Source organism: Tiliqua scincoides, chromosome 2, assembly GCF_035046505.1.
Source record: "Tiliqua scincoides isolate rTilSci1 chromosome 2, rTilSci1.hap2, whole genome shotgun sequence".
NCBI classification, from domain to species: Eukaryota; Metazoa; Chordata; class Lepidosauria; order Squamata; family Scincidae; genus Tiliqua; species Tiliqua scincoides.
In genome coordinates this window covers 64,746,434-64,762,316 of record NC_089822.1, presented here as the reverse complement: position 1 = coordinate 64,762,316, position 15,883 = coordinate 64,746,434, and the positions used below count along the sequence as shown (strand labels likewise).

At 45.0% G+C, this 15,883-nt stretch overlaps 1 protein-coding gene across 1 annotated transcript in view; it reads right to left on the bottom strand.

The window, feature by feature from the left end:
* SLC28A3 (solute carrier family 28 member 3) overlaps nt 1–15,883 on the bottom strand; it is a 70,878-nt gene that overhangs the window by 23,300 nt on the left and 31,695 nt on the right. The window contains exons 4-6 of the mRNA XM_066612570.1: nt 13,501–13,592; nt 8,000–8,189; nt 7,143–7,287 (exon numbers count right to left, since the gene is read on the bottom strand). Of these exons, the coding sequence (XP_066468667.1) occupies nt 7,143–7,287; nt 8,000–8,189; nt 13,501–13,592 (427 nt within the window). The remainder of the gene's footprint in view (nt 1–7,142; nt 7,288–7,999; nt 8,190–13,500; nt 13,593–15,883) is intronic.

Below are 15,883 nucleotides of genomic sequence, written 5' to 3'. Positions count from 1 at the left end.
TTGAGGCTTTGCCTAGCATGGAGATAACAATTAATTATATAGAGAAGGTTGATCAAGGCAAAAATGATTGCATGAATTGGGGGGGGGGATGAGATCACTCATTGCATTGGCCTTGCCCCTTGTCCTCATGAATTGACCAGAACTTGTACACAAACAGCTATACACATACATTTATTTGCAGTAGGTTTTAATGCACTGGCTGTGCCCTATAAAAATGTTCATAGCCTTATAATGCAAGCCCATAGTTTCTATCAATGCATGGAGGTTTCTTTGGGGCTTCAAGCACATGCCCTTCTCCAACATGTATTCATTTCTACACCATTGGAGTATAGTGTGAAGGCTGTAGTCACCTGATATGTGCTGCAGAACAAAATGAAGGCTCAACAGCAAAGGCTCTGCCAGATTCTGGAATTGCTCTTCATCATAATATGGGCCACACTAGATGTGCATGCAATCATGTGCAATTTAAATGTGCTTTCAACTGGAAGCTCTTTTTTTAAAATGTAAAGCCGGCTGATTGGAGCAGTGGCCCCAGCTGGGACTAAGCTGTGTAGGAAGGGGGAGGTTCCCTTTTCCATCTCATTGTTTTAAACATTGCCCCCTGATGTGGGAATATGCCTCAGAAGGGTCAATTCTCTCAAACCAAATTGGAATCATGCTTGAATCGTATGTTTGGATATATGTTGAGTGTGGCCCTTAGAGTCATAATTAGAGTGTGGGAGGTGCATGGGTCTAAAACAAGTTGCAAACTTTATCAGAGATTTGGCATCACATACTTTGAGAATTCCATCTGCAGATGTACACCTATCACATTTTATAACTTCTGTAACTCAGGGCCCAATCCTGTCCAACTGTCCAGCTCCAGTGTAGCGACAATGCAGCCCCGTGGTAAGGGAACAAATGTTCCCATACCTTGAGAAGGCCCCAGTGACTGCCCCTCCACCACAGGATGCAGCGCTCACCCCACTGGCACAACTGCACCAGCACTGGAAATTTGGATAGGATTGGGTCCTCAGATAGCTATTCCTCTTATCATCTTCTACATCATTCTCTGTAGTTTTCTATGAAACTTCATCTTCTACTGCATATGAACCGACTGTTAAAGGCATAAGAGGAGGTGAAGCGGATATGGGTTTTTCTCTTTGAAACTCTAACACAGTGATTTTCAAGCAGTGTGCCATGGCACATTGATGTGCCACAAATGGTCTGCAGGTGTGCCACAGGAGTTTGGGGGAGGGTCATTTATTAGTAGGGCCATTGGGGCATGTGAACCTCCCACTGGCAGCACAGTGTGCCTTGTCAATTGTCACAAAATTGATGGTGTGCTTTGACAATTTTAGTGCCTTGTCAGTGTGCTGTGAGATGAAAAGGGTTGATGATCACTGCTCTAACACATAGGAATGTATGAAGCTGCCGGCTTTGGCACTGTCAGACCATTGACCCATCTAACTCAATATTTACACTCATAGCATTGGCTCTCCAGGTTTTATGGCAGGACTACCTCTCCCAGCCTACCTAGCTCAGCTAGCTACCTTAGGGCACAATCCTGAGGCAACCATGGGCTGGCGCAAGTCCCTTGTGCTGGCCCAGGAGGGTTGCAAATGTGCCGTAAGGCCTCCTTGGGAGGAAACCGGGCTGGCACTCAGAGGTGCGCCAGCCTGTGGAGGCTGACATAAGCCTCTGCGCCAGCTTCCTCGGCGAGCCTTGCATTGGCCCTACTGGGCTGACACAAGGCTCTGGAGGGGTGGGGAGGAGGTTGGGAGGGAGATGTTCCTGGGTGGGGGAAGGGCAGGTGGTAGTTGGCCCTGGAGTGGGCAGGGGGAGCAGGAGGCAGGGCTGGGATCCAGCACTTATTATCTCAACCCTTGTTCCTGGGGAGTTTTGAGGGGTGTGAAGCCGCTCCGCTTTCCTCGGACTTATGCCACCTCAGGATGTGGCGCAAGCCCGAGGAGACCCATTGCGGCAAAGGCGTCTTATCTGAAGATAAGGGGGAAAGTTTCCCCTTGTCTCTGGCTGAGCTGCCTTGGGCCCCTATCCTGTACTGGATACAGCGCGAGCCTCTTGGTTTGCCTGTTCCTGTGGAGGGTAGGATTGCGCCCTTTGTAGTCTACCCAGCTGAAACACTGAGCAATTGTCATCCCCATAAATGGTCCCATGGAAGAATTTAGCATTGTAAACTGGTCCATGGCCTGCTTATTTTAGAACTTGTAGTAGTCCACTTTGGACAGTTCTTCTCTTCTTCACTGCTTTACTCTCTCAGTTATACATCAATGGTCCAATCCTAACTCCCTGCATGGCAATGCAGTGGCAGTGGCGCTGTCTCCACTGTATCCCATGGAGGAGAGTAATGGCTGCTGGAGGTCTCCTTGGGGTAAGGGGGATTTCTCCGCTTGCCCCCTCCAGCAGTTGCTTTGGGTCTGGCCTTCCTGTTGGCACTTCAGCAGCTAGTGCTGCTGGAGCACACTTTACAGCTGCTTTGCAGCAGGTAGCACCGGTGGAATATGCATTCTGCCAGTGGGACAGCCCAATAGGATTGGGCTGCAAAGCAAGTTCTAAAAGAATGAGGCTAAGTGAAGCTCTGTGGATTTGGGCCCACTTTAATGTAACAAAATTGACCATTTAGGGACAAGAAAGACCCTTGAGAAAATATCGGATGACCAGGACATCAATTTCCACTTTTGTTTCTGTTAGGAACACTATGTGCAGATTATGGGTTAAAAATCAATCCAGTCATTGTCCTGGAAATAAAGTGTTGTTCAGAGACTGGATTATCAGAATAAAAGCTCTTGCTTTATTACTTATTTGCTCAGATAAAAAAAATAAATTTGAAAGTCTTAGGCAGTTCTCTGAAATCTGGTAAACCAGGAAATGGATTAATATATGACTCACTGCTAGATCTACTTGTAGTGCTAGACATAAAAGCCACTGTAGAAAAGTAAACTGGGCTTCTTGGTGATCAAAGGGCAAACTTTCTTTTAATGTTGTAGTTTGGATAATTGTAGCATGCATGGCATTTCTGCAGTAAACAAAGCCTGATAATATTAACAAACTGGAGTATTCAAGAAACAAGGTGAAGGGGAAAATAGATTATAGTCATTGCTGGCATTTCTGTATGCTGGTAAATGTTACTTTGCAGTCTTCATATTGACTTCCTTCTCTTTTGACCCAATCCTATCCAGGCCTTCTGCTGATGGAACCTGTATCTCTGATGATATCCTATGCCTTCATTCCAGGCCTCAAAATGCCCACCTGAAAAAGACTGGCGAGTTGGCCCATGGGGACCAGGGCATGGCAGAGTAGGTAAGTGAAAAAGCTTTTTTTCAAATTTACCTCCCCATTACACCATGGCCTCTGGTTGGTCCATTGCATGCAGCAGAGGCTGTGCTATGCGCCAGCCTGGAATAGGATTGGACTGTTAGGGTACAATCCTAACTCCTTATGTCAGTGCTTTCCAGCACTGGCATAACAGTGCCAATGGGACGTGTGCCGCATCCTGCAGTTGGGTGTCACTCATGGAGGCCTCCTCAAAGTAAGGGAATGTTTATTCCCTTACCTCAGAGCTGCATTGCCCTTATGTCAGTGCTGGAAAGCACTGACATAAGGGGTTAGGATTGCGCCCTGCGTTACTTATAAACCCACATCCCATTTTCAAGCCCTCTTTAGCCTAGGCCAGTGGACATTAAACATGTCCACTGCACCAGGACCTACTTTTTAAAATGACACTCTATCAGAACTCACCTACCTTTACAAGACTTAAAAAGGTGATCTACAAAGAAATAACATTTATTTACAAGTAGTATTTTATTTACAATGGACCCACGTTATCTGTGGGGGTTCCGTTCCTGGAACCCCCTGCAGATAAGAAAACCGTGAGCATTCAAATGTGCGGTTTTGGGGGCCCCTGAACCTGACTGGAGGGTCTTCTGAGGCTCACAGAGGCCACACATGACCACCTACTGCCTCTTTGGGCCTCAGAATACCCGAAAATGCTATTTCAGGTTTTACGATAAAACTGGATGCCTTTTAAGGGCAAAAAAGTCACTTCTGGCTGTAGTGTAAAACCGGAAGTAGCTTTCTTTGGTCGAAACAGACATTCTGAAGTCCATAAAGGCCGTGGGCGATCACGCGTAGCCTCTGTGGGCCTTCGAAAAGCCTCTGGACCCAACCAGGGCACAGCACAGCTCTGGTCATGTTCAGAAGCTCAGAGCAGCAATTTGGCATCTGCAGATGATGAAATCTGCAGATGCCAAACCCATGCCCCTTGTATTTATTTGCAAAAAACTCGATCAATTTCTCATAATGAGGCAGCCCTAATGGATAGCCTTAAAGCTTGAGGGGCTTAGTTATGTGACCCAGCCTTTACCGGTCCCCTCCACCTGACAGACTTAGAAAAAAAACACACTTTAAAAAGACACTGAAAACATTTATCTCCCTATATTTACACAGGCTTGAAACTACCGATGCTCTGCTTCTTGCAAACTGCAGGAGCTTGTCAGTTTGCAGGGCACTTAGCAGTTATTTGATTTTTGAATTGCCTCAGGGCTTGAGGTCCCAAACAAAGCCACAGACACAGGCTTGTTGAGTGGAGAAGCATGTATTGGTAAGGAGTAGGCAGAAGAGTAGTCAGTCAAACGCTAGGGGGTGCGGGGGGTGCAGGCCGCACCAGGTGACACGCCCTGGGTGGGGTGACACGCCTTGGGGTGATGCGCTAAAATCGCACATTTACAAGCTATCGTGTCATGCCATACACCGTTGGATGCAGAATGACCAGCGAAACACAATGCAAAAAACCCAGTTGAGATCGCTCCTTTCCTTCAAATGTTATGGCCAAAAAACCGGAAGGAAAAAATGCATGGAGCCCTATGGAAAGTGAAAGTGAGCCGTATCGCATGTTTACTCGTGAGTAGGTGAACTTGCTTTAGTGCATCAGAAAGAGCAGACTGAGAGGAACCCAACAACACCAGAATGGTCCCAATCCAGTAAATGCAGCCCCCCAAAAACACCCAAGAAGGAGATTCCCCCTCCCAGCTGCCAGTGTGTTCAGCTCTATGGGAAGGAAAAGAAAGCCATGTGGCCCTGTTTACTCACAAGTAGGCAACCTTGCCTTGCTCCGTCCAAAAGGGCAGGCTGAGAGCACTCCAAGGAAGTCAGAATGGTCCTGATCCAATAAATGCAGCCCCAAAAACACCTGAGGAGGAGGTCCCTCCCCCCCCCCAGCTGCGAGTGTATGGAGCCCTATGGGAAGTGAAGCAGCCTCACATAGCATTTACTCGCAAGTAGGCAGACATGCCTTGGCTGGTGGTCAGGCCAGTCAAAGAATGTGAGGACACCAGAATGGTCCCGTTCCAATGGGACTGGAGTGCAACAAAAGCCCCAGAAGGCAGCCTCCCCCCCCCCACCAGAAAGGACCAACAAAGAGGCTTGAGCTGGTAAGGGGAAAGTTTTCTATTTTGCAGTTGCCAAGTTTCCCTCACAGCCCAATCCTACCCACGCTTTCCTGGGAGTAAGGCCAACTGACTCTAATGGGACTTACTTCTGAGTAAACTTGCATAGAATTGGGCTCTGAGGCTGGACTCCTATCCCCACTTTCCTGGGAGTAAGCCCCATTGACTCTAATGGGACTTACTTCTGAGTAGACAGGCATAGGATTGGGCTCTCAGACTTGTAAAGCCAGGTGGGTCTTTTTATAGATGTGCTTGAAATAGAAGGACTTTCAACTGGGCACTGGGGAGGGCTGAAGATCTCACTGATTCTTTTGGGGGGGGTGTTATTGCAGGCAGGCTACAGAGAAAATTCACTTTGTGGAACAGGACTGGCTCCCCCTTATTTAGTTATTTCTTTTATTTTAATTTAACTATTTATAATTATTTAAATTTGCTTGATGATGTTCTATCAAAAGGTACTGCCAAAAAACCAGTGGGTGATGGTACGTCACCATGCCCACCACTGGGGTGTTGCCCCACCCACTGCATGGGGTGATGCACAGGCCTCCCACACCAGGTGACACAAATCCTAGTGACGCCACTGGTCAAACGGTCCAGAAGTCAGGGATACAGCAAGGCACAGTCACAATAAGCAGTCTGAGTCACAGAAAACAAACCAGCAGCACTTCACCTACAACATCCACCACGATCAACCCACACTAGGTGTCTGTTCCAGCCACCTTATATACTGGAGCCAGCCACTCAGAACAGTGCAACCTCATTGTCTTGTGACAGTCTTGTGACTTGCTCTGATTGGCTGCCCAGTGGTGCATTGCACCACTCCACCGTGGACTACGTGACTCTTATCACATCTCCCTGAGTCACATGGCTCCCACCTTACACAAGTGCATTTAATTACATCAACAGTGCTGTAGTTACATTTGTTTACATTAAACGGGCCTGGACATCAAGGCTCCCTGCCACATCCTGGCTGAGAACAATCAAGGCCTGAGAGATGCCAAAGGCCTGACAGCTTTCTCTGAAATCTAGAAGTGGAAACTTCAGCATTTGGGAAAAAACCAGTCAGGTTAGAGGGGTTGCAGCAGACAGAAGAAAATGTAAGCACTCCCTTCAGCTTTTTCTGTTTTGCAAATACTCCTTGACTCATTTTGCCTACTAGCAAGAACTATCAGATTGGTAATCCTATATTTTCTACCAAGTGTCTACTACTGCCCTATTAAGGCATTGGAGAAGCATAGATAAGCATATAGTGTATGCTTTCTGTCTTTGGACTTACACCAACTGAACATTTCCCTTTTATTACCCAAGGCTGCAATCCTATATAGCAGTGGTTTTCCTGAAAAAAAGAGAAGCATAGATACTATTGAGAGTTATTGTATCAAAAACCCTTTTGTTTCTTTCTCAAATAATGCAAACGTTTTAACTCTTTTTCTTTTCATTTTGCAAGTGGATGTATTTGAGTGTTACCATTTCCATCACACTCTGTGTATGTGTGTGCGCACGCGTGCGTGCACGAGAGAGAGCGAGAGAGAGAGTGCTCCTTCGGTACGGCTGTCATTGACCATAATTAATGTTTTATGTATACATACATACATGTTATGTTATGATATGTTATGTATACATAACATCACAGAGTACATAGAAATACTGTGTTAGACCAAAAAGACAAAGGAAGGACATGAAATTGTCAATACTCACTTTTGTTGGGTATTTGGAAAATATCAGCAGTAAGAGAACATACATGACAAGTCCACCAAAGGAGATGAGCTGGTTGGTTCCTTGTTTGGCAGTGTCAAAGACAAGCCAGCACACAAGGGCAGTTATCAGAGCTATCCACACTACCCTAGGTCAAAGGAGATCAAATGACCATGAAAAAGATATTGAAAGAATGTCACAATCTTGGTCTATGTATGTACCAACCACACTCACGATCAAAGTATACACCTCTAAGTGAATCACCATCCATGCCTTGATGCCCACCAGTGGCTCAATAAATCTCCTGTTTCTGTGTCTAGCTTAGGACAGTAAAAGCAAGGAGTTTGTCAAGTATTGCATGGCAGGCCACAATAGATGACTAATGTTCACTTGAGGGGAATAAATTGTGCAGACCCCTATTTACTATTTGGAATGGTCTTGCATAATAAAGAAGTAGATGTTTAAGTACATAGTTTGAAATTTAATTTCTTAAGGATGGAGTTGTCATATTTTCATGGCAGTGTTCCTGTGCCGATATCTTTTGCAGTTTCACCAACACAGAAATTCTTTGGTGCAGTAATGAGGAAGAGTTACTTGTGCTTTTGTGGCAGCCAGTGCCAGTAGAGCATGCATTCTGCTGGCGCTTCCTTTAGTTAGGATTGGGCCAGAAGACTCGAAAATTTATCAAGATCTAATACCTCAGGATCTTTAGTTGCATTTATATTTCCTTCAGTTGGGGGGGGAATGATTTCAAAAGCATGATTTCAGTGTATAAATTCATAGCATTATAATATCAAGGAGCAAAAACAAATCAATGTTCTTGTTCAGAATCTGCAAAGAAAGGAAACTGCAATATTTACCATTTAAGCCAAAACCACTGTGCTTTCAGGAATCTTCCACAAGGAGAAAGATAGTCTGTGATTCTGTTCTCATATCTGCCCATCAAAAAGTCCCAACAGATAAAAAAAATGCCTAGGATGGTGAGTACAAAGAGGGCCAAAGCTCTGCGAAAATTCAAGATACAGGCCGCAATTACCATTGCCAGATAAGCTGTCATGGAAACAAGCAAAAGCACATCAAATATATCCACCACATACAATATTTACCACCCCGGTTCCTTTCCCCAACAATATTCCTATATGATCCTCAGACATCTTTGCTGCCATTATCCAAGCTTTATTTTGAAATCATCAAAGAGTCCTGCTTGCATAAATCAGTGGTTTTCTCTAGGTAATCTTGATTTGTATTCAAGGTAAAGACTACTAGGAGATTAGTAAAAAGGATGCTGCAAGGAAAAGTCAAGAGGGTCAAATTCTTCCAGAATGTACTGAGGACAGTTAAAGCCACAGTAACAAAAGCTAACAAGGATGTATACCACTGAGTAGGAAAGCTACAAACAGGTCCCAGAGGATGCCAGCCTGGGTTACAGGCAGACTCAAAAAAGCTATAAAGGACAAGAAGACTTCTTTTGAAAGATGGAAGTAATGCCCAAATGAGGAGAACAAGAAGGAGCACAAAATCTGGCAAAAGAAATGACAATAAGGGATGTGAAAAAGAATATGTGGAGAACATGGCTAAAAACATCAAGACAAGTACTACAACACTTCTTTTAATACAGGAGGGGGCATATCTGTGGTTTCAGATACCTGCAGATACAGGTGAGCTCCCCGTGATCCCCACACCCTTCAAAGAAGAGTTGTGCTCTCCTCACCTCCAGAGGGTCTTTTGAGCCGCATAGAGGTAATATGCATCCACCTGTGGCCTCTACAAGCCTCAAGTTATGAGAAGAGAAAAAAAATTACTTCTGGTTTTTCGGGAAAACCACTCGTATATAGGATTGTAGCCTTGGGTAATAAAAGTGAAAGCGAAAGAGGATATTGAGATTGCAGAGAAGTTGAATGAATTCTTTGTATCTGTCATACCTATCAGTGGGCTGGATGAGGTGGCTCTTGCTGGCAAAAACCCATGCCAGATCCTATCCTCCATTTACAAACACACTGTATCCCCTTTCTGTCTTTGGACTTAGACCAGCTACATAGGTGGCCAGAAGGTCTACCAAGGTGTTTTACTTTCCCTCTCAGCCTTCTGGTCATCATCTCCCCACCATAACGTGCTGTGTATGTGTGGCTGCAAGCTATAATAATAATAATAATAATAACAGGTATTTATATACCGCCTTTCTTGGTCTTTATTCAAGACTTTACAAGGCGGTTTACATAGGCAGGCTTATTTAAATCCCTTATTAAATAGGGATTTTTACAATTGAAAGAAGGTTCTTTCTTTCAAGAACCACTACATTCGGGTGTTTCATTCCGATCTGGCTTCACATTCTGGCCTCCATCCTCCCACGCTCAGAGCAGATGGAATTGCTCGGCTTCAGCTTGTCAGCTGCTTCAAGGTCGCACGGTGCCGGTGGCCTCGAACTGGCGACCTTGTGAATGTTATCTTCAGGCAGACGGAGGCTCTACCCTCTAGACCAGACCTCCTGCCCTTCCAGACCAGACCTCCAAGCTATGGCATGGAAGGGGATGGAACTGGGCTGAATCACAGTTATGCAGTTATGGAGAGTGTAGAGGGGGTTGTTTTTCTCCTTCTCTCACAGTGCAAAAACCAGAGCTCATCCAATGAAACTGATTGATGAGAGATTTAGAACAGACAAAAATGAAGTATGTACTTCTATACACAATGCATAATTATTCTGTGGAATTTGTAACCACAAGATGTGGTGATATCTACAAACTTAGATGACTCTAAAAGGGCATTGGACAAATTCATGGAAGACAGGTCTATCAATGGCTGCTAGTCATGGTATCTGTCTGCCACCCTTGGGGTCATAGACAGTATGCCTCTGAATACCAACTGCAGTGGAGAGAAGTATTTCTTTGTCTTCTGTTTCTGGGCTTCCCAAAGACAGCTTGTGGACCACAATATGAAATGGGATGCTAGACTTGATCAATATTTGTCCTGATCAAGCAGGGCTGCTTTTATGAACTGCATTCAATCTCTTTTTAGAAGAGGAATGTAATGGACACAGTGGAAATGTAAGCACTAGACTACCTGGAGCCATTCCATTGATACCTGGCTATTCTAGATCCAGCTATCTGTAGCCACAACCTGGACCATTGTCCAAGGCAGAGTCAGTTGTTTAAGTATTACAAATTATCTGGATTGAGAAAGAGAGTTGGTAGAAATAGAGAATCATTGGTAGAAACAAGAAAATTAAAATCGTGGTTTAGCAAATCTATCTTTAGGCTGCTTGTATGGTTTGACAGTCTAGACCAGGGGTGTCAAAACATTTTGGCAGGAGGGCCACATCATCTCTCTGACACTGTGTCAGGGGCCAGGGAAAAAAAGAATTAATTTACATTTGAAATTTGAATAAATTTACATAAATGAATTTATTAAAAGCAGAACTTATATGAATAAATGAAGGTCTTGCAGTAGCTCAAGGCCTATAAAAGGCCTTGCACAAAGCAAGGTCAGCCTTTCCTTCGCTGCCACTGTTGCATCACAGCAAGTGAAACAGCAAGTAGTGGAGGGAGCTCTCATCCCACAGTTCAGGTGAGAGGTTGAACAACCGTCCTCATGCTGAGAGCAGTTGCGTCGGGCCAGCATGGCCTCCAGCAAGTATCTGGAGGGCCAGAGACTCATTGGAGACTGGGGGCTCCCCGAAGGCCGGATTGGAAACCCCTGAGGGCCGCAAGTGGCCCCTGGGCTGGGGTTTGGGCACCCCTGGTCTACACAGAATTGGCTTTCACTCAGGGGCTTTCATGAAAAGGTAAATGGATACATTTTGGCTGTCTCATATTAATGGAATATTAAAAGAAGGAAGTTTCTTTGATCAGTGTCATAAAAGATGTCTTTTTTTGTTGTACAGAAGTTCCTCGAGTCCTTCAGACACGACTGGATAGAATGGGAAGGATCAATGGTGGGTTCCCAGTTTCATACTTACATATTTACTTTCTTACTTTATTTACTGGGGCCATGGCATGGAAAAGGTTGAAGACCACTGCCATAGACATACAACACAAGTTGTGGGAAGGCACTTTCACCTTTTCATTGGCCCAGTGTAATAATAGTTAAAGGAGAGGAGTCATCCCTCCTCTGATGGGGTTGACTTTACCTTACCTTTCTTCCCCTACTCCTTTGGAGACATCTGACTGGTGGACTTACATGGAGGGTATTTCCCAGAAATGCCACCCAAGAAAGGGCCTTTGGAGATACCCAAGGCTCCAAGCCACCTGTTGGTTTATTATTGTCCTCAGAACTCACTGGGGATGAATTCTGGGTCCCACTAGATTCTGCTTTTGGCCCATCCCTGGATAGAGTGGGGTCTGGTCTGCCTGCCCAGTTCCTACAGTTCTGCCCAGTTTCTACAGTAAGCTCCCCAACCCTTCCTTGGGATCCTCTCCGGTTCCCTCCCAGGTTGTGGCCAATAAGAACATAAGAACAGCCCCACTGGATCAGGCCATAGGCCAATCTAGTCCAGCTTCCTGTATCTCACAGTGGCCCACCAAATGCCCCAGGGCGCACACCAGATAACAAGCAACTTGCATCCTGGTGCCCTCCCTTGCATCTGGCATTCTGACATAACCCATTTCTAAAATCAGGAGGTTGTGCATACACATCATGGCTTGTACCCCGTAATGGATTTTTCCTCCAGAAACTTGTCCAGTCCCCTTTTAAAGGCGTCCAGGCTAATGCCATCACCACATCCTGTGGCAAGGAGTTCCACAGACCGACCACACGCTGAGTAAAGAAATATTTTCTTTTGTCTGTCCTAACCCGCCCAACACTCAATTTTAGTGGATGTCCCCTGGTTCTGGTATTATGTGAGAGTGTAAAGAGCATCTCCCTATCCACTCTGTCCATCCCCTGCATAATTTTGTATGTCTCAATCATGTCCCCCCTCAGGCGTCTCTTTTCTAGGCTGAAGAGGCCCAAACGCCGTAGCCTTTCCTCATAAGGAAGGTGCCCCAGCCCCGTAATCATCTTAGTCGCTCTCTTTTGCACCTTTTCCATTTCCACTATGTCTTTTTTGAGATGTGGCGACCAGAACTGGACACAATACTCCAGGTGTGGCCTTACCATCGATTTGTACAACAGCATTATAATACTAACCGTTTTGTTCTCAGTACCCTTCCTAATGATCCCAAGCATAGAATTGGCCTTCTTCACTGCCGCCGCACATTGGGTCGACACTTTCATCGACCTGTCCACCACCACCCCAAGAGCCCCTGCTCTTCTCCTGTTCCTCCTCCATGCCTGGGGCTTCCTTTGCTTCTTTCCTCCTCTTACCCACTTGCAGTGTCCAGTCTGCTTCCATCAATCTTGGCTCTGTCCTTTTCCCCTCTGTCATCTCCATCTCTCTTTCCTGTTTTAGCCCCCACCTCCTCTGCCCCTTCTCCCTGCTGTGGGGAGCTCTTAAAGAACTGGAACCAGCCCCAGCCCTCCCTAGTCAGGTGCTGCTTGTCATCTGGCTCTGCTGACAGCTATGAGTGGTTGATGATGTCACTTGCCATTGCCCTGCCACAAAGCTGAATGGTGGAGCCTTGCTTCCCACCTGCCACACCCATCTGAGGCTTACAGTTACAGTGGGCTAAAAATAACCTGTGGTTTATTTTGCACTGTAAGGCAAATGCTTGCATGTGGGATAATGTCAGATTAACAGTCAAATGTTGATGTGTTCTTGGAATCCATGCTGTGTTTTCATTAAGAACTGGGGCAGGAGCCTCATATCCCCCCAGGAGCCCAACTGGGAAGGTTTATCTTACAGATTTAAGATGGGAAGGAATAGACCAGCTCACTTTACTCACAAGCTCACTTTACTCACCCATTAAAGTGAGTAAAGTGAGCTTGTGAGTAAAGTGAGTAAAATGAGCTGGTCTATTCCTTCCCATCTTAAATCTGTAAGATAAACCTTCCCAGTTAGGCTCCTGGTGGGATATGAGGCTAGAGATGACATTCCCTTCAGTAACAAAATGGTGCTTACAAAGCCATACAGGTTGGGCTCTTTGTCTCAAGCAAATACCATTTTGCTTAACTATCACACCTAAGTTTAGGAACTAGAAGGGAGGATAAATAGTACTATCTTTTTATTTTTGCAACCCTTTCAAAAATATCTGGAATACTATTAAGTATGTTTGGTAATAGAATTTTCAGATACTGTAACTTTCTACTGCTGTCTAATAACTTGAGCCATTTCTGCCCAACTTTGCATATATGCAACAGGAACCAAATGTGTACACCTGTGGACTGGGCAAAAATGAGTTAATTCAATTTTGTGTAATGTCAAACTAATACACATCCACACTCTACCTAAAACTAATAGGTGTGATTTTTTTTTCCTAATGTCTAATACCTGTTATTAGTATTCCATACATCACATATCGGATTGTGGTTTTATGTTTCCTACAAAAACGAGACATCATGTTGTATTTTTTTTCCAGATACCTAGACAGACAAAAACAAAGAGGGTAGGGGAAGACAAAAATTGAGTTCCAACAAATAAATAATAAAAAGTACTTCATTATTATTATTATTATTATTATTATTATTATTATTATTATTATTATTATTATTAACAGTATTTATATACCGTTTTTCAATTCAAAGTTCACAAAGCGGTTTACAGAGAAAAATCAAATAACTAAATGGCTCCCTGTCCCAAAAGGGCTCACAATCACTTCATGTGGATAAGTGACTTTATACTCATCAATCATTATCATCATGTTAATTATGGAAGAACCTCACATTTAAACTGTGTTGTCTATACCTGATAAAGCATTAAAGGCAGCTTGTAGTTAATAGGCATCACCCAGCCAAAATTTTTAAAGCACTGTGAAGCCCCACATGATTTCAGAGGGAAAACCGAAGCATGAAACTTAGCTTTCTCCCTTTAAAATTCAGTTCAAAGCACTTGACTATGCCCAATGTAAGAAATTTCAGCATTCTACTCAGCCACAAACCTTGGGTAAGCCACAATATCTCAACCATCACCTCTTTCCTGCTATAATATGGGAATGACAACATCAAGTGCTGAGTTGTTATAGGTAAGCTAATGTATACTAACAACCCAGTCCAGGATTGCGCTGTTGTGTGCACTGGGTTCCTGGGGGGTAGGGCATAACGTTTCTGCAAATTTTTCAGGTGCCTAAATGCCTATGTAAAATGGTTCCTCTCCCACACCTTCAGAGCCAGTTGCAACTGCCTCCTTCCAGGAATGCCTGTGGTCGTGCACAGTCATTTACAACTAACTTCCACTGTCGTAAAATGACCGCCAATGGAGTGCATGGTGCTCTGTCGGTGGCCATTTTGGGAGCGCTGTCCCAAGAGGTGGCAGCACTTCCTACCTATCACTGGACCTGCCGGGCAGCCCAATCCTGTGCTTCCCTGAATCCAGGGCTGCAGATGTGTCAAAATGGCAACCACCACATCCCATGGGGCTGGAAAGCAGTGCTAGGTCTACTCAGGATAAGGGGCTTACACTCCCTTACCCCATGTAATCCCCAAGCAGACCTGATGGGTCTCCTCAGATCTGCACCCACTACTGAGTGAGCACCAGATTTGAGGAGACCTGTGTCAGGTCCCCCAGGCTGGGAGAGGGATTAGGATATGGCGGCTGGACGTACTGCCATCTCCATCCCCTTCCGCCCTGCTCCCTTCCCAGGCCTGCCTTCCCCCCTGCCCTGACTTACCACTCTGCTGCCCAGAGCTTGCCCAGAGCTCTGAATGGCATTCGTCCTTCCTCTGCCTGAGCCAGTGCCAGTGCCAGCCCAGCAGTAAGTGTCGCAAGCATGCCTTACAGCACGTTTATGACACTGAGCGGCAGCGCGGGGCCAGCGTGAGCCCATTAGTATTGGGCCCCGAATCCACTAGAGCAGGTAAGGCAATGGTGGGGGCAGGGAGGAAGCAGAATAGGGGGGAGGGGGAACAGGGTGGGGAGGCTTTGGAAGGTGGTGGATTCAGCTGTGATGGTGCACTCTGGATCCTATTCTCCTTTTTGCAGTCTTCCTGCCCCCTTTCTCTCCTCAGGCTTGTGCTAGCTAAAGAGCTAAAGAGCTAGCACAGGTTTGAAGAGACCCACAGTGGAGTGGTAAAGGGATTTTAATCCCGTTTCCCCTCTGAAGCCTCCCAATCTACTACCCCTCAGTGGATACAGCACACATCTTTTTGGCATAGCTGCACCAGTGTGTGGGAGTGAAGGATAGACTTGGGCGCTTAATGTATCTATATGTTCATATCACTGTATATTCGTTGCAATCTTCTGAGAACTTCAAATGGAACTGATTTTCTCAGAATCTTTTTGTCTATGCTTTAGTATCTTATTGCTGCATTTATTTACCATTTGAGGTTTACATCTCGCCAACATGGCTCCATAGAACTCTCCAGGCTGCTACTGATGCAATTGAAAACATCAGTAAAACCCATCTAAAACAGCATAATCCTGTATCAATTGAAAATCACAATCCATTTCATGTCGTTACAGTACTTGCAGCCATGGTACTTTTTGCTCCCTGTTTGGTGCAAAGTATCTTGTGGAAAGTCTGTCTTGAATAATAAAGAAAAGGTACTCTATTGAAGACAGTCTAACTGTGGAACATCATCACTGCAGATTTTTTAATGTACACCTAATCACTATAATAAAGTACTAAAGTATACTTTAGGAGTTGTATATTTTGAGGCTGCTGTTGCTCTTAAAAATGCTCAGTATCCAAGAACAGACCATATTTAAAAGTTATATT